At 46.6% G+C, this 26016-nt stretch overlaps 1 protein-coding gene across 1 annotated transcript; it reads right to left on the bottom strand.

Moving 5' to 3' along the window:
* Positions 1-260: 260 nt before the first annotated feature.
* On the bottom strand, positions 261-24867 carry RAD54L (RAD54 like; the record flags this gene model as incomplete). Its single annotated transcript, XM_084242304.1, has 18 exons — positions 261-471; positions 565-728; positions 3583-3762; positions 4004-4082; positions 4462-4585; positions 4720-4830; positions 5349-5479; positions 5613-5687; positions 6969-7095; positions 9777-9927; positions 11388-11512; positions 11735-12023; positions 12128-12197; positions 12623-12758; positions 13448-13508; positions 21350-21469; positions 24677-24763; positions 24859-24867. 18 exons carry the CDS (start codon positions 24865-24867, stop codon positions 261-263), a joined length of 2250 nt encoding a protein of 749 aa, XP_084098430.1.
* Positions 24868-26016: the final 1149 nt, after the last annotated feature.

Here is a 26016-nt window from a genome sequence, read left to right as displayed (position 1 = left end):
AAAGAGTGTAGAAGTGCCCACTACCAGGTCTCTGCTGGGCTCACCATGCTGCTCCCAGGCCTCAGTCCCTTTCATACCTTTATTCCTTTCTTTTTTTTAACCAAAAAAGTTTTTCTTATAAAATAAATTTTGGGCCAACATCACATAGCCCTCCTTGATGATTTTTCTCCCAGAGAACAAAATTTAGCAGGGACCTCGTGGAGCAGAGAGCCACTTTCCCTGTCCCTTCCTCTAACAGCTACACCCAGCTCAGCTGGTTATCAGTGGAGGTCCCGCTGATCCTCATGGGAACGCTGGTGGAAGACGAAGGTGATGGCAGTAGAAGCAGCATCCCAGGCAGCCTGGAGTACCTCATCCTTTAGCCCCCGTTTATCAGTGCTATGGTTCCACTGAGCCAGGTCTGAGGTGCAGTCAGAACCATCAGGGGGGGGCCAAACCTGGTGGTTGTTGACACAGCGACGGCAGTGCAACCTGGGGCAGAGGACAAAGCTGTGATCACTACAAGCTCCGTCTTCATGTTGTACAGGGAGTTCAGAGATAATGCCAACCAGGGACTGTACCCACCTGTCATGCGTGTCACTGAGGGTAGTCTCATCCAGAGTAAACAGTTCCTTCAATTCTCCCAAAGAGAAGTGCCGCTCCACATCCTGCTCCTCATCTACCACACAGCTGCTCAGTGCCTTCTTGTGGCTCTGACGCTGAAATATCTTCTCTTCAATGGTTCCAGCCTGGGGAGAGTAGGGACAAGGATGCAGGCCTCAATCATCCCCATACATAGAGGGTAGGAAAACCCAGGGGTCGAAACTGTAGCCACCCAGTTATTGCTAAGAGTCCTATAGCAATACCTCTGCTAACTTAGCCATTTCCCCAGTCCGTCTTAAGAATGTGAATTATGCGTGTCCACACACACAAGATATCCTTTAGATCAATGGAAAATTTCAGGGACTGGCTAAATTCCTTCAGGGTGAGATGAGATTTGTTTGCAACTACTTCACCAGGCCTCCACACCAAAACAAAAACAGAATAAATATTTGGGTATCCTCTGCCAAACCATACCAAGATACAAAGAATTAAATATTATTCCCTATTCTTGAGCTCAGAGACTAGTGGGAGAAACAAACATATAAGCTATTTAGTACAATAACAAATCTCTATAGGGTGCTCAGGGACCCACATGAGGGATGGTAGAAGAAAATGTTAAAAAGCTTTAAGCAGAGTCTCTTGAAATGAATCTTAAAAAATGAAGATGGCTTATAAGACAGAAGGGAAGCCATTGCCAGCAGAGGAACAAAGGAAAAGGCCTGGCCCAGTGGAGGACTGAAGTCAGTCCATCCAGAGAATGGTGGGAGTGTAGTTAAGAGCTGGACTATGAAAGTAAACAGAGCCATCCTGGAGAACCTGGGATGCCAAACTGAAGAGCTCTTTCTGGAAGCTGTGTGTGAAAAATGGGTTTGAAAAAGACCAAAAGTAAAGAATTAGGAAGCTGCTTCAATATTCAAGTGAGACATGACTGTGACCTTAATATGGCATGGAGGAAGGTTGCACGGGGGACATTTCAAGAATATAAAATCAGTGACAATTTATAGGAATTTGATTGTTAGGAGATAAATATCCCAGTAAGAGGATTCCCCAGAATTAGGTTGGGTAGATAATGGAGCCATTAAATGACAACATTCAGCAGGGGGAAAGAATTTAGTCATGATGTATCTTAAGTGCTCATAAAACATTCAAGTGGAAATACAGTAATGATGGAAATATGGCTCTAGAACTCAAATAAGCTCTGGGCTAAAATTTTAGTTAAGAGATTTGTCAATATGAATATTTGTAACCAGAGATGAGTTTCAAGAGACTAAAGATTAATAGTCAATTGTGTCCGACACATAAAGAGGAAGAATCAAGTCTGTTGGCAATTAGACAACAGTACACTTGAAAGCAAGTTCAATGACAGAAGTGATCTGATGAATGAGATGAGAGGTAAGACTAATCTGTAGCCTTTGGAAACATTTCATGGTGAGTGAATGGAAAGTAACTCAATGTGGTCGCTACAACAGCAGAGAAATTTCTCCAGAGAGAAGACTTTAAGGTGAGAACTATTTGAGCATGTTTTTAGACTTCAGCAGAATAAAGGAGGAAGTGATCAACTAAGAAAGCATGGAAAGAGGTCTATATCAGAGCTGGAATGAGTCTCAGAGAGGAAGGAAATGATCTTCTGAGATGGGAAGAGCAGATGTTGTGACTTAGTAAGAGACAAAGGAAGATGAGAGATGTCAAGCTGGGTAGCCAATATTTTCTTTCTAAAGTAGAAGACAAGATCTCTGCAGAAAGAATGAGACAGAGGTAGGAAACTTGAGAGAAGTGGTAAAGGTTTGAAGTGGTTGTTGAAGGAAATGAATGAGATACAGCCCAGCCTAAAATGGAGACTATGACTCTGTGACAGTGGCAACCTGTAAATGCAAATTTTAGCTGGTGCAGAAGCTGAGAATAGCTGTAATGATTCTTAGTGAAAGTGTAGCTGAAAGGATGCATAGTGAGGATCACGCTGACAAAAGGAGAAGTCAAGCCAGATTCAGAGGCAGGCACTTAAAACATTAGATGGAAGCAGATTGTAGTAGGGATAAGAAAGCTGGAAGGACAGGAAGAACAGACAATACTCAAGTTTAGGGTGATGTATGTTTCAGAGTGTAGTTTTGGGAGTAACTAGAGGGGTTGAGGAGAGTTACAGAGGTTATTAGAGATGAAGACTAGGAAATATCAAGATCAAAGTGCTGGATAATGGCATGATACCTGAAACCAGGATGATAGCTGGGTTTGGGAAAATCAGAAAGAGTGAGCTACTATCCACAGTCATTAATGAATTAGAAGAGCAGAGGCTAGATGACCAGCAAAGAAAAGAGGGTGATCAAGTCAAACAAAGAGCTTCAAAAGAGAACTGTGGAGGGGCCTCCCCGGTGGTGCAGCGGTTGAGCACTGGGTTGTGAAGCAGCCCGCGGCCTCTGCGGCGCTGGTTCGATCCCCGGCTGCTCCCCGGCCACCGGAGTAGGGTCCCACATGGTGCGCAGACCTCTCCTGCCGCCCGCTTCGGTCCTTCTGCCTGCTCTGCTCCCCACTCTGGCTCTGGTGAATTCTCTCACCCTCCCGCGCTTCTGACTGTACCCAGTGCATGTATAAACAAACAAACAAATAAATAAATAAAAACATGCCTCTATTTAAAAAAAAAAGAGAGAGAGAACTGTGGAACAGATGATCTGAGCAAGCACAGCTTGCAAAATGCCAACACTTCTGAGGCCCGTGTGAAATGGACTATGAGAAAACTAGAATGCAAGTAGCTCAGAAATCAGGTCTAAGGGGAAGCAAGCGTCTTGTGAAAAGGCTGAGATCATGGGGGAGTTTTATTAACTAGTCATCAGATGCCCAGAGGGCATAGTAAGATGAATTTGGAGGACTGAGGTGGAAAGAAAACAAAAAAATAAATAAATAAAGGGTTCTAGGCTAGCAAAGGGTCAAATAGAGGAACTAAGAAGTCCTGAAGGTCTTGTTCCATTCATTACCCACCCCTGCTCTAACCACTATCAACATCCTTACAGAGAGCAGACGATAGATATAGCAGGTCTTCTTCTGACCGTCACGCCAGACTCGGGCCATAGCTTGTTCATCATTGGCTGGATTCCAGTCAGGGTCAAACATGACCAGTCGGTTAGCCCCAATGAGATTGAGGCCACAGCCTCCAGCTTTGCTGCTCAGCATGAAAACAAAGTCAGGGCTCTGAAAAGAGAGGATGAAAGAGAAAAAGAACCTCTTGCAACCTGAAATGGAATCCTACTCAGCCCAGTTGACTGTTCTCTTACAATCAATACTCTATGTCAAGACCAGTGGTGAAGACCACTAGTTTATCTGCCTACAGGCCAACTTGGCAGCCTGAGAACCGATCCCCTCTATAGTATTAAGTCAACCTTTATTTGGTATCACTTCATTGGTAGTATGGAGTCAGGGGCCACGCATTTACCAATGGATCATTGAAGCGCTCCACAACCTTGGCTCGTTTCTTAATGGACATCGTGCCATCCAAGCGAACATATAAGTACCTGAAGGGGAATCCAAAGCCAAGAAGAAATCAAAAGCCAAGAAGAAAGAAGAATCCCTTGAAGCAAGAGCTACTGAAGGGACTAAACTAATAATGCTTGAGACCACTATGCAAGGCCTGAGACCTAAACCCCAAAAGTGAAGGGCAATGAGATAGGGGTGAGGACTTTGTGCTGTAGGAGCATATGAAAGACCAGGGGCAATTCTGCTTGGAGATAGAGCTAGACCCAGCACAGCAATTAGGGAACAGACATCATCTGGGAAGTCTTGTGCACACATCTGGGAAGTCTTGGCACAGAGCCACCAACCAGAACACCTCTTCTTCCTAGAAGGTCAGGAGGGGAGGCACCCCTTAAGCAGTCTGGTTAGGCTCTTCCTTACCTTCGGACCCGGCAGAGCTTCTCAAAGAGGTCCAACGTCTGGGTATAATTGGACACCAGTACTACTTTGTCACTGCTGCGGCTTCGGGTCACCGCCAGAATGTAGTCAAGGACCAGCATCTTACCTGGGGGTATCAGCAACCATTAGCCCCCAGTGGACCATCCTAATGGCCTAGGATTGATTTTTCTTGATATCCTGCCTTCAGATAGGATAGGTCTAGCACAGAGAAGCACACAGACTAGAAGGGAAGAATCTCACCTGATAGCTGGGGCTCTATAGCCTTAGAGCTATAACCTGGGGGAAACAAGTCCAGGGCACCTTCAAAGCCACCCTCTTCCTCGACACACTTGTCATAGATTAGAGCTGGATCTGAGGGGGGGAGGGGAAAAGTCAGTTATATTGCTTTCAGAAGTTTCCATTTTAGTGCTCATTAGAAGTCCCTCTTGAAGCCTACCCAGAAGACTTCCCTCAGCGCCAACTTTGTTTGGTCTCTACCACTCCAAATTCCAGTATGCAATCAGAACTATCTTGGACCATGACCGGATAACCTTGCCCGCTGGTGTGTTCTCCCAACAAGAAGGGAGGTATATCAGAGAGGGCAAAATTTGTTAATTTTCCTCCTTCCCAACATTTTAGACGCATGTGTGTGCATGCACATGTTCATACACAGGTCTATACACTCCAACCATCAAGCATGGGCTCAGCAAAGGGTTAGCTGAATTTCCCAAAATGTCTGATTTAGAGTATGCAATGCAGAACTCATGCTTTGGGAAGGGGTGGAATCCCATACACACAGCCTCTATGAGGACTCTGAATAAGTTTGTAAAGGTGGCCCTCCCTTCCTTGCTCACTCTCACAGAGGCACCCAGGGCACAGGCCCAACTCACGATTACATAGCTTCTTAAGAGAGGTGATGGAAGAAAGGGAAGACACACTCATTTTGCCCTCACGCAGCTCTTCTGCTGGCTTGGCCTGTCTCAGAAACCTCTTGTATAATTCATTCTGAAGGAGTGTAAGCCTGAAAAATAAAGGCAGCTGGATCAATGGGAAAGGCTGGACCAACTTATGTCCTCTGAGGAGACACTGAGAGCCATGCCTCAGGAACTGAGCTTTTACCCACTCACTCCATATCACCCATTTGAGTTCAGTACCTACAACAAACCACCTGCTCAATCTTCACAGGCAGATATTTAGAAAGGATATCAGATGTCCGCCGTATCAGACACCTAGGAAAAATAGGATAAAAAGGCAACGTGCTGGTAAATTTGCAATGCAAATTAACAGTGTAAAAGCTACTAGCCACAACCACCAAAATTGATTCTCTTATGTAACATTAAATGTTAGAGACGCTTCAGTCTTATGGCAAAGACATCTTTATCAGGGTCTCAATCATGGAAACAGTCTAGGCTAGATTGACAACTTTCTCTTTTCCTTCAATAGGTTAGCTGGTTTTCAAGAAATGGTCATGGTCTTCTATTGAGACTGGTGCCTACAGGTAAAGCAAGCTGCAAACCACTAAGTTTCTAGGGGTTCTGCTTGCATTTGCCCAATGCCTGCTGCCACATGGCCCAAGGCTCAAAATTAAGTGCAGAGTTCCTGGCAAACCAGTAAGCACAAGTGATCAAGTACCTAAGACACACTGATTCTCCCCTCCTGCCATCGAAAGCTGGGAGGGAGAGGTGCCAGTTGAGCAAGGTAGCACTCTTCAGGATGTCAAATTATTAGGTATATATTCCTACAACAGAGAATGTACTTAGCCCCTGGGCTATATGATCCCCATGGAAAAAGCCTTCACACCTGAGAGAGCATTTATCCCTTAAATATAGTCCTACCTGCCACAGAAAGCTATGGGGCATGGAAAGGGAAGCCTCGTGCTTTAGATCTGAGACTGACAACAGAAAGCTCCTGAAGTACTAGTACTTCAAAGGATACTTTGCTCAGGAATTCCAGCAGCACCTGAAAAGAGCTTTCTTGAGCAGTTCTAGTGAGTCCTCCCTAATGGCCTAGGGGTTAAGTCTCAGCACTATCACCACGATGGCCTCAGTTCGATCCCTGGTCAGGGAGCTAGCCCACATATGGTGCAGCAGACATCTCCTGTCTCGGCTGTTGCTCCCCTCAGCAGTATTTCAGTAGATCTGCCTGTTCTGCTCCCCACTCTGTCTCTGGTGAATCCTCTCACTCCCGGCACCTGTGGCCTATAACCCAGTTCTTCTACACCAAAAAAAAAATAAAGTTCTAAGCAATTCAAACCTAGATCACAGAGTCCAACCCAAGAACAAAGCAGACATCTGGCCTACAGACCCCTTCATTTATTTAGTGGCTATAGTTCAGGCAGATCCTTGTCCCTTCCTATAATCCCATACCTTGAGGCCTCTAGAAGTTCAGTATCCCCTCCCCCTCCAACCAAGTACTGCCTTGGATAGCTTTCAAGATAATTCTGATCACCTAACTTGAGGGAACCCAAAGAGAGTGTTTTGCTGTCTAGCCCAGCCCCCACCCTGCGGTACCTGTTCACAATGCTGATGAGTTCCCGTAGTCGCTCCTCTCCGAGCTGCCTGTCTGCCTCACTGGCAGCCGCATCTCTACCCTTCAAAATTGGCAACTCAAAATGCTTCTTGAACTCATGGGCAGTTCCTAAATATGGGAAAGAAGGAAAAATTAAAGCATTAAAGAGTGTGGAAAAGGAATCTTTCCCCAGTTACAGTAATGGAAGACTACTTTGTTACAGACCAACCTTCTCGCCAAGAACAAAGTCAAATTATAGGCAATTTCTGTTTGAATGGATCAGAAAGCTACCAAAGCAGTGAAGACTTTACAGGCCAAATAGTGAGACAGTGGCATCCAAATATATATTTAAATGTAAATATAAACGAACCAGATAATCCAGTTGAAAGACAAGCCCACTGTTAGGCTAGATCATTTTTAAGTTCACCTATATACTATTGTGAAAGAAGAAGTAGTATGTCAATCAACAAAACTACAATATAGATAAATCTTGTAAACATTACTCAAAGCAAAAGAAGCCAAACACAAAGGTAACATATTGTATAATTTCATTGATGTGAAATATCTAGAATAGGTAAACCAGAGACACGGAGATCAGACTGGTGACTGCCACAGATTGGGAAAAGGGAGGCTAGAGTTCTTTTGGGCAGGAATGAAAAAAGGACCAGGTAGCTCACAAAAAATGGCCTATGAACATATTAAACATATTCAACACTAGGCAAATGCAATGAGGTCTCATTAAATACCCATCAGAAAGACAAAAATTAAAACAAAAAGGTGTTTTGTTTTTTTTTTAAAGATGATAGACATTGGGTAAGAATATAAAGCAGAGAGCAGCAAACTACAGCCATGGGTCAGCTACCTTACTGTAAATTAAATTTTATTACAACACAGCCAAGCCCACTTGTTCACACATTTTTCATGACTGCTTTCATAATGCAACAAGAGTTGAGTAGTTGTGAAAGAGACAGTATGGTCTTCAAGCCTTAATATTTATCTAGCCCTTTAAGAAAAAATTTGCTGACCCCTGATAATAAAGACACTGAAATTCTCATACACTGCTGGTACAATCACTTTGGAAAATCATAGTATCTATTTGACTGGAACACATTCATAACATATGACCCACTTTTAAATATTTCACTTTTAGGATAGACCCAAGAGAAATGCATTATTACATTTAGAGATATGTGTAAGAATGTTCATATTGGTTCTCCCTGGTGGCGCAGCAGTTGAGCGCTGGGTTGCGAAGTTGCCCGCAGCCTCTGCAGCGCCGGTTCGATCCCCCCAGCCACCAGAGGAGGGTCCCACATGGCGCGCAGACCTCTCCTGCCACCCGCTGCTCCCCTCAGCAGTGTGCTTTGGTCCTTCTGCTTGCTCTGCTTCCAGCTCTGGCTCTGGTGAATTCTCACCCTCCCGCGCTTCTGACTGTACCCAGTGCTCGTATAAATAAATTGAAAAATAAATAAATAAATAAATCTTTTTAAAAAAAAAGAATGTTCATATTATGATTCAAAAGAACAAAAACTGGGGCCTCCCCGGTGGCGCAGCGGTTGAGCGCTGGGTTGCGAAGCTGCCCGCGGCCTCTGTGGCGCCGGTTCGATCCCCGGCTGCTCCCCGGCCACCGGAGGAGGGTCCCACATGGCGCGCAGACCTCTCCTGCCGCCCGCTGCTCCCCTCAGCAGTGTACTTCGGTCCTTCTGCCTGCTCTGCTCCCCGCTCTGGCTCTGGTGAATTCTCTCACCCTCCCGCGCTTCTGACTGTACCCAGTGCATGTATAAAACAAAAACAAACAAACAAATAAAGAAAGAAAGAAAAACATGCCTCTATAAAAAAAAAAAAAAAAAAAAAAAAAAAGAACAAAACCTGGAAGCAACTCAGTTACCTCTAACAGAACAGATAAATAAATCTGGTGTATCTGTAAAATGAAATAGTTTACAAAAATAAAGCAAACTACTGCTACAGGAAACATGGATGAATCTCAAACATAATGTTGAATGAAAGGAACCAGATGCAGAGGAATATTTTCTGAATATATACTCAATTTATATAAAGTTCAAAAATAAGCAAAATCAATCTGTAGTATGAGAAGAGTGTTTACTTCTTAAGAAAAAGAAGGTAATGATTGGCGAGGAGGTTGCTGAGCTAGGTTAATAACTGATCAGGTGCTGGTTATACAAATGTGTTTACTTTGTGAAAATCTTGCCTCTCGGCTGGTTCTCTGCCTGAAGTTATCCACCTGAACACTAACAAAATGGGGCAGCACCAAGAAGCCCTTCCATAGATATGTTATTGCAACTGGTTTCCAGGGAATGGGGGGAGTGGGGAAGTCGAATTATTGTTTAATGGCTAGTATTTCAGTTCTAGTAGATGAAAAAAGTTCTGGAAATAGATGGTGATGATAGTTACACAACAACGTGGATATAACTAATGCCACTAAACTGTACACTTAAAAAATGTTTAAAAAAAAAAAAAAACTGCCCAAGACAGAATCTGCTCTGAAGCCAAAGCTCCTGTGATGCAGCTAGAATGTGAGGAACAAAAATGCCTGTGGACACCACCATGGTGTCCACCACAGACATCATGCCCTGCGTAGCCCCTGCCACCTCCACAGTAGAAAAATGGCCAGAGTGGGCTTCACTGGCCAAAGCTTCTAATGACTTTGTTAAAAAAAAAAAGTCTTCCTAGAAGAATACCTAATAGCCTATAGATTATTGGCAATCTCACCTTTCTCTGCTCAGCTAAGAGTTGCTACCTCAAGACCAAGGAAAGGCTCTTCTTCAATAGAGCAGACAACACCAGATTCTTACCCAGGATGCCTGAATTAACAAAATGTACCAGGCTGAAATACTCAAGAAGATCATTCTGGATGGGGGTCCCAGAAATAAGCACACGCCGGCTGGTATTCAAGCTGTCCAGAGCCTGGTAAGTCTGATTCTCAGAGTTCTTGAGCCTGTGTCCCTGCAAGGAAATTCTCACTTAGGCCTGGGCACAAAGTGGCATCCCTAAGGATATCAAAGTCTTGTGTGGACAGGAAAAGAAGAATCACACGTATTATAGGTCATGTGTTTGAGCAGGGGGGCAGCAAGAGTGAGTCTAACCACCTGTGTGGGGAGAAAAATTAGGCTTAATAGATGGACCTTCAGTTCACAGACAGTGCTTCAACCATAAGGCAAGGATTCCATTTCCTCTTTCCCTGTTCCAACTTCCAGGGCCTTAGCAGCCTACCTATCCCATTCAGAGATCATTTCAAAAATGCATGCTTTCAGGGAGTCCTCCCGCCCCCCCCCACCCCCCCAGCCCAAACAATCCAGAAGCTCCTAAGCCAGATCCCTTCTATATTCACCTCCAGGCCTTGTCTGGGCTGTCAGTGTTTAAACATAATTATTGCCTCTTCCCCACAATTCCTACACTCCCTGTCACCCGTCTCCTATATATACCTGTTATTTCTTTTAAGCTTTTTTGAAGAAAATGGTAAAAGATCCTATCACTTTTCTGCAAGAAGTACATGGGAAGGATCAGGCCTGTGCTTTCTCTATCCCCAAGCCCAATTTGGCCCCATACTGGGCAAGACACATAAAACTCAAGAACCAGTGCAAATGAGTACATCAGCTTTGCTCCCTCTGGTCAATCTTTTACAATCCAGTGAAACACATACCCTGCACTGACTCTTCCACCTATAGTATGATGAGGAAGCTCGTTAGCTCAGCACTTCTCAGTAAGGCCCCAATTAATTTCACTGACACTCTCCACAGCTTGTCACCGCCCAGGAAGCCACAATTTCTCACTACTCCTAGCACTGGACTCCATTACGTTTCTTTGCTCAGATCACTTCACTGGCCTGCAGACTCAGCTCAGAAAACAGGAGTGAGAGAAGGAAAACACCACAGAGCAGAAGAAAATCTAGATACCTTCCCCACCCAGTAAGAAACAGCCCACCTTCTATCCCACGGTGCCCCATAATCACCTCAACTTAATCCTCACAAAAATCTCATTAGGCAGATATTACCACTCCATTTCACTGACAGAGAAACTGAGTCCCTGGTGATTAAGTAATTTGTCTAGTTATATTTAAGTGGCAGAGCCAAGATTTGAATAATGAACTCTAAAACCTATATTCCCCTCAAACTGTACCAGGTCTCTTCACCCATACAAATCCCTCCCACCCAAAGTCCCTTCTTTGGTCTAGGAATACTGCCTGGAGACAAGAAAACCAATCAGCTCATAGCTCTTCACCTTCCTCAGAGCACCAAGCATCGCTTAATCCCTCTTTTGGCAGATTGGCACCATGAGCTCTTCCTTTCACTTGCCTCCTCTGAGGCAGCATGCCCCAGTGATTAGGCACAGCCTTTGGAAGGTAGTTCTCCTTGAGAAGACCCTGACATTTTTGACCACTAACCAAACTGCTAACAGTCAAGTACCTCATCACATATGACTAGTCCGACACTCCCCTTCTGGAGAACTGCAACATGAAGGCGAAGTGTTTCATAGGAAATGATGAGGATGGGAGAAGGTACTCTGGCTCCACGCTGGTTCATGAATCCTTCTACAAGAGAAAAGGTGTCAGGGGAATAAACCTCAGAATATCTTAAAGAAACAGCCAGTTTGACAATTCTGTAATTTAGCTTGGACCAACTATTTCAACTATTTTCCATGGGAATCCCCTCACCCTCACCATGCACTGCTTTCTACCCTGGACATCAGGGAGCATACACATAAAGAGAAGGTTGTGTGGAACAGTATAGTCATCTTTGTTAAAGCTCCATACCCAGCTTTTGGTCTATCTCATCCTTAGAGCCTCCATCAATGGCCAGAGGTTGAATCCTCCCTCCAAGCCATTTTGCGACTTCATTGTACCAGTTCTTCACTAGGCTGGAGGGCGACACCACCACTGCCTTGTCAATTTCTGGCTTGCACTCTGGACTCTGACGCAAAAGCGTCCACATCAGAGTGATGCACTGCAATGTCTTGCCCAGGCCCATCTCATCAGCCATGATGCAGCCGTGACTGCCAGGGATGCGCCGACTGGTGACGCACTCCCACAGAAACTTCACTCCCTGGAGAAAGAAAGCACACAGCCCACTTTGGCATCCGTTTTTCAGAAATGGCAGCCTTCCCGACTCAGCCCCCACACTACACTTTGTTCCCCCACCCAAATTACCTCTCTCTGATGAGGCCGCAATACCTTACTGAGAATAGGATCAACAACCACATGGACAGGGAGCTTTTCCCTGAGAAAACACAGCAAAGAAAATATGATGCGCAGACATTGTCAAGGGTATGCCCTCAGAAAGTTGTCTCTTGCTGACACAGAGGCCAGAGGAAGCCGCCAAAAGAGAACGTTCTTTCAGCTTGGCCTGGTAATAAACCATAAGAAATTCCTGCTCCAGGGATTAGGAGACAGGCATGGGTTCCCTTATGTTTCTACCTCAACTCTCATCCACCAAGTGAGCTTGGCAGGAAGTAGTAGGGAACCCACAACAACTGGACATGACCACCTGTTTTCCCCAGGGGCTCCATGAATGGCGTAGTTGTAATGATGGCACTATAAAAACATGCCAATCATATGGGAAAATCCCAACAAAATGCCCTCCTCCCTCCTGGGTATGTACACTTACAGGGGCCAGAACTGCTCAAGAAATATCAACGCACATACTTGTCAAGTTTCAGCTGGTCATGGGCACTCAGTGGGGGAGGCTCATACAGTACCAAGGCACCCTCTTCCAGGGGATCATGCAGGGCTCGGCGAACTCCTGCTCTTTTGAGGCCCAATGCCCGAAAGCCCAGAGGACCTAGAAAGCAACAATTTGTCAACTGAGCCTTTATGTTGAAGTGCTCAAGCGGGCGCAGTTCAAATGTCCATCCTTCACATAATTTTCCTAACGCTCCCAGAACCTCTCCAAGACGTTTGGGTATCTCTACCCAATCATCATCCCATTCTGCTTCAGATCAGAGCTTTTACCACTTTATTTCTCCCACTCAACCACAAACTTCTGGAGGGTGGGGTCTTGTTCATCGCAAGTCATTCCTGAAAAGGTCTGAACCCTATTGGGGTCTCTATGTCTGAGATCTCTTGAAAGTGGGCCTCCCTCCTCCTTAATCTCAGTTTTAGCACAATGTTATGCCCTAGTAGAAAAAGGGGAAAACTTTGTAGAATCTAGGCTTCCAACAGAGTCAACCTCATAAAGGAGATGCTACTAAACTCACTTGGACTGAATGAAACCTGGGCCCATCAGCCCCTCTGATGCACTAGGGGCTTCCTGAGCACTAGCACAAGATGATGAGTTGGTCTTGGCAGCCCTTGCTGAAGCTATCACAAGCAGCTTTCATCTGGGTCTGAGGAGGCTCATTCCATGCACAGTCACCACTGGACAAAACCTCCAACTGGAAGCCAAACTTGGACATACAAAAGTAGAAATATCGAATCTATTCAGGAACAATCACACATGACTGACAAAAAAATAAAAGTCTCCCTCTTTACCTTGGTAATTTGGAATGGGGATTTTGAAAGGCTTTGACAAAATGCTTCGAATAAATGCTTCCTAAAAATTAAAGAAGAAACAAGAGATTTAGGACCAACTGGCTATGTTATGATAGTATTTTTGTAGGCACAGTCTAAAATAAAATGCCTGGGCCTCCCCGGTGGCGCAGCGGTTGAGCGCTGGGTTGCGAAGCTGCCCACAGCCTCTGCAGCGCCGGTTCGATCCCCGGCTGCTCCCCGGCCACCGGAGGAGGGTCCCACATGGCGCGCAGACCTCTCCTGCCGCCCGCTGCTCCCCTCAACAGTGTACTTCAGTCCTTCTGCCTGCTCTGCTCCCCACTCTGGCTCTGGTGAATTCTCTCACCCTCCCGCGCTTCTGACTGTACCCAGTGCATGTATAAACAAAAACAAACAAACAAACAAACAAATAAATAAGCATGCCTCTAAAAAAAAAATAAATAAAAAATAAAAAAATAAAATAAAATGCCTATCTAAGAATTGTAATACATTCAGAGCATTGTATTTTGATTCTGACTCATTCTAATACTTCTAGAAGATAAGGAGATATGCCTCATATTAGGCTATTAGATTTGGTACAAAGCTTCTATCTTTGAGGCTTTACATATGGTTCAATAAATACCTGAGGAAAGCCACGAGCAAGTCTGAATCAACCAGAAGGCTTAGAGTCATTAACTAGCTCATAAAAGACCATGTCAGGAAGGATACCAGATTATTCCCTGGGTATAGCACTTCAGAGGACAGCACCAAATGGATCCAACCCCAGTACTAACAGGTAACTCCAAGGTCGTAGTTTAACCATTGTCCTATAGGGCTACAACTTCCCAAGCACACCTCACAATTTTTTTTTAAAGATTTATTTATTTATGCATAGAAGAACAGGGATACAAGCCAGAGGTATGGGGAGGGGGTGAGAGGATTCACCAGAGACAGAGTGGGGAACAGAACAAGCAGACTGACTGAAATATACTGCTGAGGGAGCAGCGGGTGAGCCAGGAGAGGTCTGCCTCTCCATGTGGGTTGCTCCCTGGCTGGGCATCGAACTCGTGCTGCGGTGACTGCAGTTAGCTTCATAGGTTGTGATTTAACCCCTTGCGCCACAGGGGAGGCCCGCACCTCACAATTTTTGTCCTATCAATTCTGCCCCCATATTTTTTTTTTTTTTGCCCCCTGTATCTAATTCCCAATTCAGTCTCCTTAGAAACTAAGTCCTTGAAAGAGTAGTGTTAGGGGGCCTCCCTGGTGGCACATCGGGTTGAGTACCACACTGTGAAGCTGTCCGCAGCCTCTGTAGCATGGTTCGATCCTGGCCGGCCGGCAAGAATCCCACATGGCACAGCAGACCTCTCCTGTCACACCTGCTGCTCCCCTCTGCAGTGTATTTCTGTTGTCTGCCTATTCTGCTCCCTGCTCTGTCTCTGGTGAATCCTCTCACCCTCCTGCGCGTCTGGCCTACACCCCGCTCTTGTATAAAAATAAATAAATCTTAAAAAAAAAAAAAAAAGAGTAGTGTTAGTAGGAGTAATAAGAACAATAGTGTTAGTAAAATACTATTAATAACTGCAAAAATGACAACAATAATGACTAACAGTGTATGTCAGATGCAATGCTAAGCCCCTTGCATTCATTACCATTTAATTCTCAGTCATATGAGGCCCAGAGGCCAGAGACATCTTTCATGAGTTTTTCATCATTGCTATTCATAATTATATAGTTATGTTTAACCCCTGAAGAATAAATATTACTGGCACCCCCATTTTACAAATGAGCAAACTGAGGTTCTGAGAGGTTAACTCACTTTCCCAAGTCACATAGCCACAAGATTTGTCGGACTTTCCCAGTCTGAGGGTCCTTATTTGTAACCAGTGCAATACAGTCTCTTAACCCAAACTATTTGAATATGGCCATGTGGACCAGCTCAGAGTCAACAGCTTCCTCCCAATGGGAAGGCATGAAACAATCAGAAAAAGGGAACATAAGAGAGGGCAAGCCTAATCACCAAGAAAAAGCAAGTGGCCTAGGGGTTAAGTCTCAGCACTATCACTGCTATGGCCTGAGTTCCATCCCCAGCCAGGGAGCGAACCCACATATGGCAGAGCAAACCTCTCCAGCTCCCCTCGGCAGTGTATTTCAGTCAATCTGCCTGTTCTGCTCCCCACTCTTTCTCTGGTGAATCCTCTCACCCCCCACACCTCTGGCTGATACCCCAGTTCTACACAAAAGTAAATAAACAAAGAAAAAGCAAGTGGAATAAGGGTGACAGGAAACAGCCACTTGAGGCCGGAGAAGGGTAGCCTTGGGGTCGTCACCTCAGGGTCTGCAGGAGCCTCTGTATCATTACTTCAGCCAGTGATCAACACTGGACATGGGAGCAGGAGGAGGCAGGAAAGCCCACAGTTCCTTAGCTAACATTTCCCATCAAAGTGCTGGTCTGCAATACACACCTGATCCACTGGGGAATTATAACACTCTATTAACCTCAACAAAACAAGAACTGGGCCCCCAAGCATATAAGGAGGAAAGAAGAGCAGAAACCCTAAAGGTAGTTTTAATGGGAATCCATTAGTGGAAGAAGATGTAATGAAGAAACTCCCTTTAGCAAAAGGCAATTTAATAGGAAAAAAAGCAAACACATCCTGCCTGAAACTTTTACTTTTATATTTTGATCATTATGGCTTTCTAGAAACTCACTGTACCTTAAACTGGAAAAATATAAGGAATATATCTGTCAACCTACTGGAAGCCAGAAAAGGAATGTAGAGAACTGACTTCATCATCACACTAACTAACATGATAAAAGCAAGACTGGAGAAAGACCCTAACCCTTTATTTGCAAATTATTTTGCAGTTGCATAAGATCTCTATTGACATGGTTAATTCCTGTGATTATTATGCTAGCACAGATTGTTAGGGGGAAATGATGTCCTGAGTTAATCCTATACAGGCTTTGTGGACTCCACCCCCACTCCAGACTAAAGCCATCAAGACTCTGGGAAAGACAAATCCCATCACCACCAAGGGAGGGTGGCTGGGACCTGAGGGTGGAGTTGGGCAGCCAGGTTGGATATAAAAAACCAAACACGTGGGCCTTGGGCTCGCTCTCTGGCTCGCGATCGCTCGCCTCCTGGCTTCACCGCTCCTGGCTGGCGTCCAGCTCTCAGAGCGCCATTTTGGGATTCCTAATCGGCGGATCGGGTAGGACTCATTTAAAACTTTGTCTCCCACTTTTCTCCCAAAGCTGTACATTTCCTCATTTCCCCTTCCCTTTGTAAATAAATCTTTTATTAACCTTTCACGTGTGCCTGCAGTAGAGCATTGATAAGTCCTTTTAAGCGTGCGGGTGAGGACCCACAGTCAGGCACCCCGTTTTGTATCGGGGTTGCTCTACAACAAGATGAGAAACTTGTAAAAAGATACTAACAAAAAGCTACCCTTAAGTCAAAGGAGAGGAAAAAGAAGAGGAGCTCTTTCTTCATTTCTAATTTTGCATCAACTTTGCACTGAAATATTATTTTCAAGATCATCAATGTGGCAGGCTACTTTTTTGAGACTGAATAGGCAAGAATCTGTGTCCCAAGTTTTAAAGCAATATCTTCAATAAAACCAGAAGCCACAGATGGTGCAGTAAGAACTGCAAGCCTGTGCTACTACATGAGACCGTGAGGACCCAGGCCCAAACAGCTCCTAAGACTTGCCACTGTCAGCCTCCAGGAGTCTGGTCTTATGATCACCACCAGACTCTAGCAGAGGCAAGGGCGACAGCATGTTCTCATTTTGTTCATTTAGTTCCTGGAAAATGGATACTACTGTTCTAATAGAAGAGGGAAAGCATCTCTCCTCTCTACCAAGGTCAAATTTTCCCTCTTCCATTCAGATCCACTGCTTAACTTTCTTATCTTAACAAATGTTCCTTTGCTCTCTTACCTCCTCCCCTACAAACATCTAGGAAGAGTGGTCATTCCCCCTTCCTTATCTCCCATACCTCCTAATTTATCTTCTGTTCCTTCTACTCCTCTAAAATTACCAATGACCTACATGACCCTAATTTCAAAGGGCCTGTTTCTACCCTTATCTTAGCAGACAAAGCCAGCCACTCCTCAAATATTTTCTGCTTTTCACTTCCATGACACTATTCTCCCAATATTCTGCCTCTGGAACCTCATGCTCAGCCCCCTAATGGGCTCTTTTCCCTCTGCCTAACACCCTTAAAAGTCAAGTTTTCGGGCCTCCCTGGTGGCGCAAGGGGTTAAGCACCGCACTATGAAGCAATCCGCAGCCACCGCTGCACGAGTTCGATCCCCGGCCGGCCAGGGAGAAACCCTAGCCGCAGCAGACCTCTCCTGTCTCTCCCACAGCTCCCCTCAGCAGTGTATTTCAGTCAGTCTGCCTGTTCTGTTCCCTGCTGTCTCTGGTGAATCCCTCTCACCCCCTGCATCTCTGGCCTATACCCCAGCTCTTGTATGCACAAATAAATAAATCTTTAAAAAAAAAAATCAAGTTTTCCTCAAGGATCAGCTCTTCAAGGCACCTTCACCTCAACACCCCACTACATTTCAGTGCTAATGACCCCAATTCCAGTCATTACCTTTTTCCTAGTCTTCCACACTCATAATTGCAACCAATTCCAATCCTCAACATCTTAGAAGACTTCAAACTCATCAAGTGCTCCGCTAAAGTCCTCAACCTCCAGGACTGCACTCTGACTCTGATGGGCCCTCACCACTTCTGCCTTTGGGGCCCTTCCTCCATAGCTTTCACACAGGTTGTCCCCACTTCACTAGAGCATTTCACACTCTCTTCACCTGGTTGGCTCCTCATTCTTCAGGACATTACCTAATCTGATTCTCAGGTACAGATATTCACCAACCTCCAAACTGTCAGGCACTCTGCTGTGTGTATTCCCCCACACTATGTCATATAGTTAACAAAAGAAAACTTGAATCCTGAATGAGAACAGTCCCAGAGGAGTACATATTTTTTAAAAGCTCACAATACAAACAATGTGTACTAAACTTACATACTATGGTAAAGCTATCTCAAAAAGGGATGATGAACATAATTCAGGATAGTAATTATCTCCAGGGATGGGAAAAGGGATTATGGCGTTGATAATGTTCCAGTAGTAGATGGTAGATCATAGGTGTTTATTTTGTTTTATATCTTACATATAAGACACACATATTTTTGTAATTATTAAATTATGAAAAAACATATTTAAATGTTTGCTGAAGGGCCTCCCTGGTGGTGCAAGGGGTTAAGCACAGCACTGTGAAGTTATCCAGACTCTGCAGCACGAGTTTGATCCCCTGCCAGCCAGGTAGCTACCCACATGGCGCAGCAAACCTCTCGTCTTGCCCGCTGCACCTCTTGTTACAGGGCAAACCCCGATATAAAATGGGGTTGCCTGAATGTGGGTCTTCACCCACGCGCTTAAAGGGGGCTTATTAATGCTAAACTGCAGACATATCAACAAAAGGTTGATAAAAGGTTTATTTACAAGGGAAGGGGAAATGGGGGAATGAAAAACTCAGGGAGAAAAAAAAGAGGGAGATAAGTTCATAAATGCATCCTACCCATTCTGCTGACCTGGAATCCCAGTGACCCCCGGAGCTGGCAAAAAACCTAGCACATGGAGTGGCAAAGAGGGTGACCCGCGGCCACATGGTCAGTTAAGTACTCAAACTGAGAGCCTAGTTACTTAACTCCACCCTCAGGTCCTCACAACCTTCCCTTTGGTGGTCATGGGATTTGTAGTTCCCAGAGTCTTAATAAAGTGGGGGTGGAGTCCACAAAGTCTGTATGGAGTTTGCTCAGGAAAGTCTTTGCCCCTAACACCCTCAGCAGTGTATTTCAGTCAGTCTGCCTGTTCTGTTCTCCACCTTGTCTCTGGTGAATCCTCTCAAACCCCCCACCTCTGGCCTGTACCCCAGTTCTTGTATGCACAAATAAATCTTTTAAAAAAATGGGCCTCCCCTGGTGGCGCAGCGGTTGAGCGCTGGGCTACAATGCTGCCCGCAGCCTCTGCAGTGCTGGTTTGATCCTCGGCCGCCAGCGAGGGTCCCACATGGCGCGACAGACCACTCCTGCCGTGCCCGCTGCTCCCCTTAGCAGTGTATTTTGTCAGTCTGCCTGTTCTGTTCCTCGCTCTGGTGAATTCTCTTACCCTCCTGCGCTTCTGACTGTACCCAGTGCTTGTATAAATAAATAAATCTTTAAAAAAAAAAGATTGACCTTCCCTTCTTCAGAAGTTAATTCCAAGTCCAGGTTGTTACCTGTGCTTGGGACCTACAGGCTAAAAATTGGATATTACCACAACACCACTCCTGCGTTCAATTATTCTGTTAGAGCAGCTCACAGAACTCTGGAAAAGAGTTTACTTACTAAATTTAGGGTTTATCACAAAGGATGTTAAGATATGAATGAACAGTCAGATGAAGAGATACACACAGAGCGAGATCTGGAAGGGCGCTGAGCACAGGTGTTCTGTCACAGTTGAGTTTGTGGTGCTCCACCCTCCCAGATGTGTTCCTGTTCACCAACCCAAGACTTGGATTTTTAAGGCTTCGTTCATCATCTAAGAATGACAGAAAAATCACTGGCCACAGGTGATCTAGCTCAACCTCCAGCCCCTCCCTGCTGCCCTCTGGCCAGGGGTGGGGCTGAAAGCTCAACCATCAAGTCACAGGGTTGGTTGCCCCAGCAACCAGCCCACAAGGTTAAGTGCTTTACAAAGCCGTTCATTAACAAACTCCCATTGGTTGCTGAAAGGGGGTTGTTATGAATAACAAAAGACACCTTTACACCTCTTATCACTTAAGAAATTCCAAAGAATCCTGCTGCCCTCAGAAAAGTTGGTAAAAATGTTAAGTGGAACTAGACAGAACTGACTTGAAATCTGGGCAAATTACTTAACCAGAGACTCAAGTTTACTCATCTTAAAAAAATGAGAATTATATGAGATAATGCATAGCACATATATACCATCATCATGGTTAAATTTGCTTTTACTAGAAAAACATGTGAAAATTATAGGACACTAGTCATCCTCAAAGCCATAGGCAGAATCAGAGACTGAGATGGAGGAGGCGCATGGAGCCTAGAGACACATGAAGAAACTGCGCTTGTCTTTTGGTTGTGGACTGGGTGACACAGATGTGGGTGAGACCCATGGGGAGGTGACAATGGCAGCTTTTATCTTGATGTTGATTTTGCTCTTTTCCTTCCGGGCTTGTCCAGTTGTTTGTGACCCTTTTCTGTGGGTCCCCACTGGAAGATGCTTTAGACTTGTAGCGGGCTTTGGGGCCTTGTTCTGGGCCAATCCCATTTGGATGGACTTTTACCCATGAGGGGACGGGTAACTCTGGATGCTTCATTTAGAAACTAGACTCTTTGCCTTGCCTGTATTGTTTCCTAGTTTTATTAAAGTTCCTTCCCATTAAAGTCTCCTATGTTTTGTGTTGATGCGGCGGATGGCAGAACCCATGTAGAATAGGCAGGTTTGCAGGGTTTGGGCTGCCCCTTTCCCTGCCATATAACAGATTTGGCGCCCAGGGAACCTCCCCCTTTCCTGGGGACCACCCTGTTACAAAGCTGCATGGCCTTCTCTCTCCTATACCCTTCTGTCTTTAGGAATCTGAACCACAAAGTCTGGTGCTCAAGAAGTTTTAAACAAGGGGACTTCAAGTCAGGGACACATACAAGGAAAGAGGCCAGGCTTCTTCCAGGTACCAAGAGCAGTGGGCAGGCCCCACAAAAGTCTGCTGCTGACCATTCTGTAGAGCATTTGAGGGGGTTGGAGGAGTGGGCGGGGAACAGGGCACAGCGGCAAGACTCCCTAAACAAAACTAGGCACGCACACAACAGCAGGTTGCAGTTCTGACTTACATGTTGACTACTGTCCAAACAGGGTGGTCGATTTGTAAGTTGAGTCAAAGGTTTCCGGAAAGAAGATGAGAAACACTCCTGGCTCTGGGTCTCACAGCTAGATTTCCGTTTCTTAGGCGTCTAGGAGAGAGTATTGGGGAAGATGAAGTCTGGAAGACCAGAGCTCACCACAATGCAACTAAAATGTAAAATGTTTATTAAGTATCAGGCATTATGCTAAACTCTTCCCAGGAATTATCATGTATCATCTCACAGTGCTCCTATGATACAGGCTTATTAGTAGTCTTATTTAATGATTGAGAAAACTGAAATGTAATGAGGTTAAAGAACTAGCCTAATCTGAGGAAGGTTAGTTCAATGAAATAGGGCTGTGAAGGGCAAATCCACCAGTAATAAGTCACTCTCAAATCTTTACTCCAAAAGCCCCAAGTAATGATAGAGGAATCATTTGATTCCCTCCCATTTGCTTCTCACCCTGTATTTACGAGAGGAACAAGAATACAGGCCCCAACTCCCAGGCCACTGAGGCTACTCCCTCGTCAGTAGGGCAATGAGGACACTAGCACTAAGTGCATTTTCAGTAGTAACCAGCAGATGGTACTATTTATGACCCAGCTACACCAAGTTCAAGTCTGAGATCCACATAAGTGGCAAGGGCAGAGGAACCCCTACACATCAGTGGTGCAGACTGTTAGTGTGCAGACTGAGGGATACCCCAGGACTCCCAAACTTGCACACTCTAATTGGGTTTGGTCATCAGTGCACACCAAGACAAAGCATATTTAGTGTGAAAGAACTTTAATAGGGGCCTCCCTGGTGGCGCTGGGGTTAAAGTCAGTGCCATCAAGCTATCGCCAGCTACTGTGGCACAAGTTCAATCCCCGCTCAGGGAGCTGACCCACATGGCACAGCAGACCTCTCCTGTCTCGCCCACTGCTCCCCTCAGCAGTATATTTCAGTAGATCTGCCTGTTCTGTTCCCAGCTCTATCTCTGGTGAATCCTCTTACTCCACACACCTCTGGCCTGCACCCCCAGTTCTTGCATGCACACATAAAAATAAATCTTAGGGAGGAAAAGAAAAAAAAGAACTTTAGGGGCCTCCCTGATAGCACAGGGGTTAAAGACAGCACTATCAGCCTAACACCAGCCACTGCAGCAGGAGTTTGATCCCCATCAGCCAGTCGGCCAGGGAGCAGCCCACGTGGTGCAGTGGACCTCTCCTGTCTCGCCAGCTCCCCTTGGCAGTGTGTTTCTGTAGATCTGCCTATTCTGGCCCCCACTCTGTCTCTGGTGGGTCCTCTCCCCCACCACCTCTGGCTTACACCCCAGTTCTTGTATGCATAAATAATCTTAAAAAAAAAAAAAAGAACTTTAATAGATTAGTGTGTACAGGGAAGAAAGGATAACAGTTTCCCAAAAAAAAAAATCTAAAGTTACCCATCCCTTCATGGATAAATGCCCAAACAGGATTGGCCTGAAGCAGGGCTGTTGAGGCTTGAAAGCCTGCCCCAAATCTAAGGGACCTTTTGCAGGGGAAACCACAAGTGAGTGAAAGGGCCCAGACAAATCTGGAACAAAATGAGCAAAATCTAAGTACAAATCAAGATAACAGCTGCCACTATCAGCCTCCCTACCTGTCTCTCACCCAGGTGTCTCTTCCAAGTGTCTTTACATGTCTCCTCCGGGTCCCCCAAGCCACTGGCTCGGTCCAAAGCAGAGAAGAAAGCAGATTCTTCTTTGCCACGTGTCTCTCCTGTGCATCCCTCCAAGTGTTTTATAGCTACACCTAGCTGCTCAGCTCCACCCCTCATTAGGTGGGGCAGGGAACAGAGAACCTCCTCTTTTCTATGGAGATGCATATTATACAACACAGAGCAAACCCTACCAAACCTTCAGGAAAGAACCTACTTGAACCAGTTTGCCGAGGTTATTTGAAGCTTCAATGGTCCTACACCTGAAACAGACACATCAGGCTCCCTTCGTATTTCGCTACATGCTTTTACTCACTCACATTGCCCTGCCCAAAATTGTTTTCTAGACCTCCCTTAGCTAACTTTTTCCTTCAAAGATCCAGTGTCCAAGCTCTTGGTTCTTGAATTGCTCTCTCTCTGAACTACATGCTACACTGGCCTACTGATTTTGGTACATAGGTCCTGCCCACAGCCAGCCCCAGCAAGCCTTCTAGGCAGGGAGCAGAGCCAGGGTTCTCTCCAAAGTTAAACAAACACACTCACCACACTTGAGCATTAGCAAGAACAAGAGGGGCACTGCCCTTCAATCTAGCCCAAGTAAGTTCAGGATCTTGGGGTAGACCTGGTATACTCTACTGTTCTGTGACATTACATTAGGAACAGGACAAAGAGCAAAAGAGCAGGATGCTAGTTGCTGTTGGGAAGTCTTTGGGTGATTGGGGGGGCCTGAGGCAAAGGCCCATCCTATCTGCTCTTTTGCTTTGATACCCCTTCCTACAAGGAGAATTGAGGTTCTATTAGCATTTAGTGAGCACCTTGAGAATTTTATCTATCTTGTTCAATCTCTAACACAATAAATAGTCATTAAAAGTTTACTGAACAGGGCCTCCCGGTGGCGCAGCGGTTGAGCGCTGGGTTGCGAAGCTGCCCCCAGCCTCTGCAGTGCCAGTTCGATTCCCGGCTGCTCCCCGGCCACCAGAGGAGGGTCCCACATGGCGCACAGACCTCTCCTGCCGCCCACTGCTCCCCTCAGCAGTGTACCTCGGTCCTTCTGCCTGCTCTGCTCCCCGCTCTGGCTCTGGTGAATTCTCTCACCCTCCCGCGCTTCTGACTGTACCCAGTGCTTGTATAAATAAATAAATAAATCTTTAAAAAAAAAATAAATAAAATAAATAAAAGTTTACTGAACAAATGAAGCTATTGAAGGTGATCAGGTTCTTTCCAAATAACCTGAGAAACCGAGTACAGGATTTTTTTTTTTAAAGATTTATTTATGCATATAAGAACAGGGGTACAGGCCAAAAGTGTGGAGGGTGAGAGGATTCACCAGAGACAGAGTGGGGAGCAGAACAGGCAGATCTACTGACTACACTGCTGAGGGAAGCAGTGGGCAAGGCAGGAGAGGTCTGCTGCGCCATGTAGGCAGCTCCCTGGCCGGCCGGGGATCAAACACGTGATCAAACACAAGCTGTAGAGGCTGCCTTAGCTTCATAGTGCTGTGCTTAACCCCTTGCGCCACCAGGGAGGCCCAGGCCCAGTACAGGATTTCTGCCCCAAAAGACACCCCACCCCCCCACCCCCCCACCCCCCCCACCCCCGCCCCATTCCCAATCCCTTTGAGGGCAGAGTACTCACCACTACCCCAGGATGCCAATCACCGTCATCAGAGGACCTGCCTTCTGGTTTTCTCTTGGCTAGCTGGCTAGGAGCTAAGCTCCTCCTCTGTGAGGGAAGAAAGGAAATTGAACACCTGCAGGGAGCCTGCAACCCGAGTCCATTACACCCAGATCCGGGGCTACCCATTTCCCCTAGGTCACACTTACCATCCTGGGCCCAGGAGCATAAACATCAGGTACCCATGAGCCAAAGATTAAAGGAACTCAGCAGCTAAGAGAGCAAAACCAGGGCCTGGCAAAGAGTGGGGTGCTATATTGGGAGGATGGGCTAATTAAAAAGGGAGCATGGATGAAGGGGATCCAACCGGGAGCTGGACTGGGCCCAAACTGTGTGTCGGTCGCCAATTTCACCTAGGCGAGGGGACAGGTCAAGAAGGAAGAGTCCGAGAGGTGGTGCGCAGAGGTATGGGGTGGGGGGAGGACAGGTGGCGCGCCAGACTGGGGGGAGAGGAGTGAAAAGGTCACAGATGGGCATGAAAGGAAGGGGAAGAGCGGGGGACGGGTTGGAGGGGGGTGAGGGCTAATCACAGGCCGGGAGAGAATCTGCGCGGCAGCAACCCCGAGGCCTGCGGCGGGCGCGGCGCGGGAGTCCGAAGAGGGATTCCCCGAGCTTGGAGTGCGATGCCAGGCGGAGACTCTGCGAGGTCGAGCAGGGGTCCAGGCAAGACAAGAAAAGGACCCGGGCTTGGGGCAGGATCCCCGGCGTGGCTGGCAAAGACCGGCAGAAACGAGCCCCACGCCTGCTCCCCGCTTCACGCTTCCTCTCCCCCAAGCGCGCGTTAACAGCCGCCGGGAAATCCCCGGACCCGCCAGGCCGGGTCAATCGAACCTCCCGCCGAGCTGCGGCCGCGCCTCCCATTGGCTGCGCTCGATACGTTCGGCGCTCGCGCCCCCAGGCTGTGGGCGGGGCCGGCACTGCGGCCCGGGCGGGGCTGGCGCCCCGGAGCTGCGCGGCTGACGGAGCAGCGGGGAGGTGGGACTTAGGGGAAAGGCCGGGCCAACAGCCGCCCGGGCGGTTGGGCCAGTGGGCGGGGCGAGCGGGCCCGGCGGGTGTTGGGCCTGAGGGCGGGATGTGGGCTCCGCTTCCTGGGCGTTGACCCAGGTGGGTGCGCTGCCCCTGAAGTGGCCATTTGCAGCGAGCGGGGCGGAGGGGTTGCCGCCTGCCGCCTGAAGAGTGGGGATTCTGGATAGCGGCACGAGTCTGCACCGATCCGTTGCCAGACCCCAGACCCAGGGGGCACCGCCCGGGAGGATGGGTGGGCAGTCACCTGTCTGGGATTACCGGCCGCGCGGGTGGCT

Source organism: Talpa europaea (genome assembly GCF_964194135.1).
Source record: "Talpa europaea genome assembly, chromosome: 9".
In the NCBI taxonomy this organism is placed as follows: domain Eukaryota; kingdom Metazoa; phylum Chordata; class Mammalia; order Eulipotyphla; family Talpidae; genus Talpa; species Talpa europaea.
This window is presented reverse-complemented; position numbering and strand designations above follow the sequence as displayed.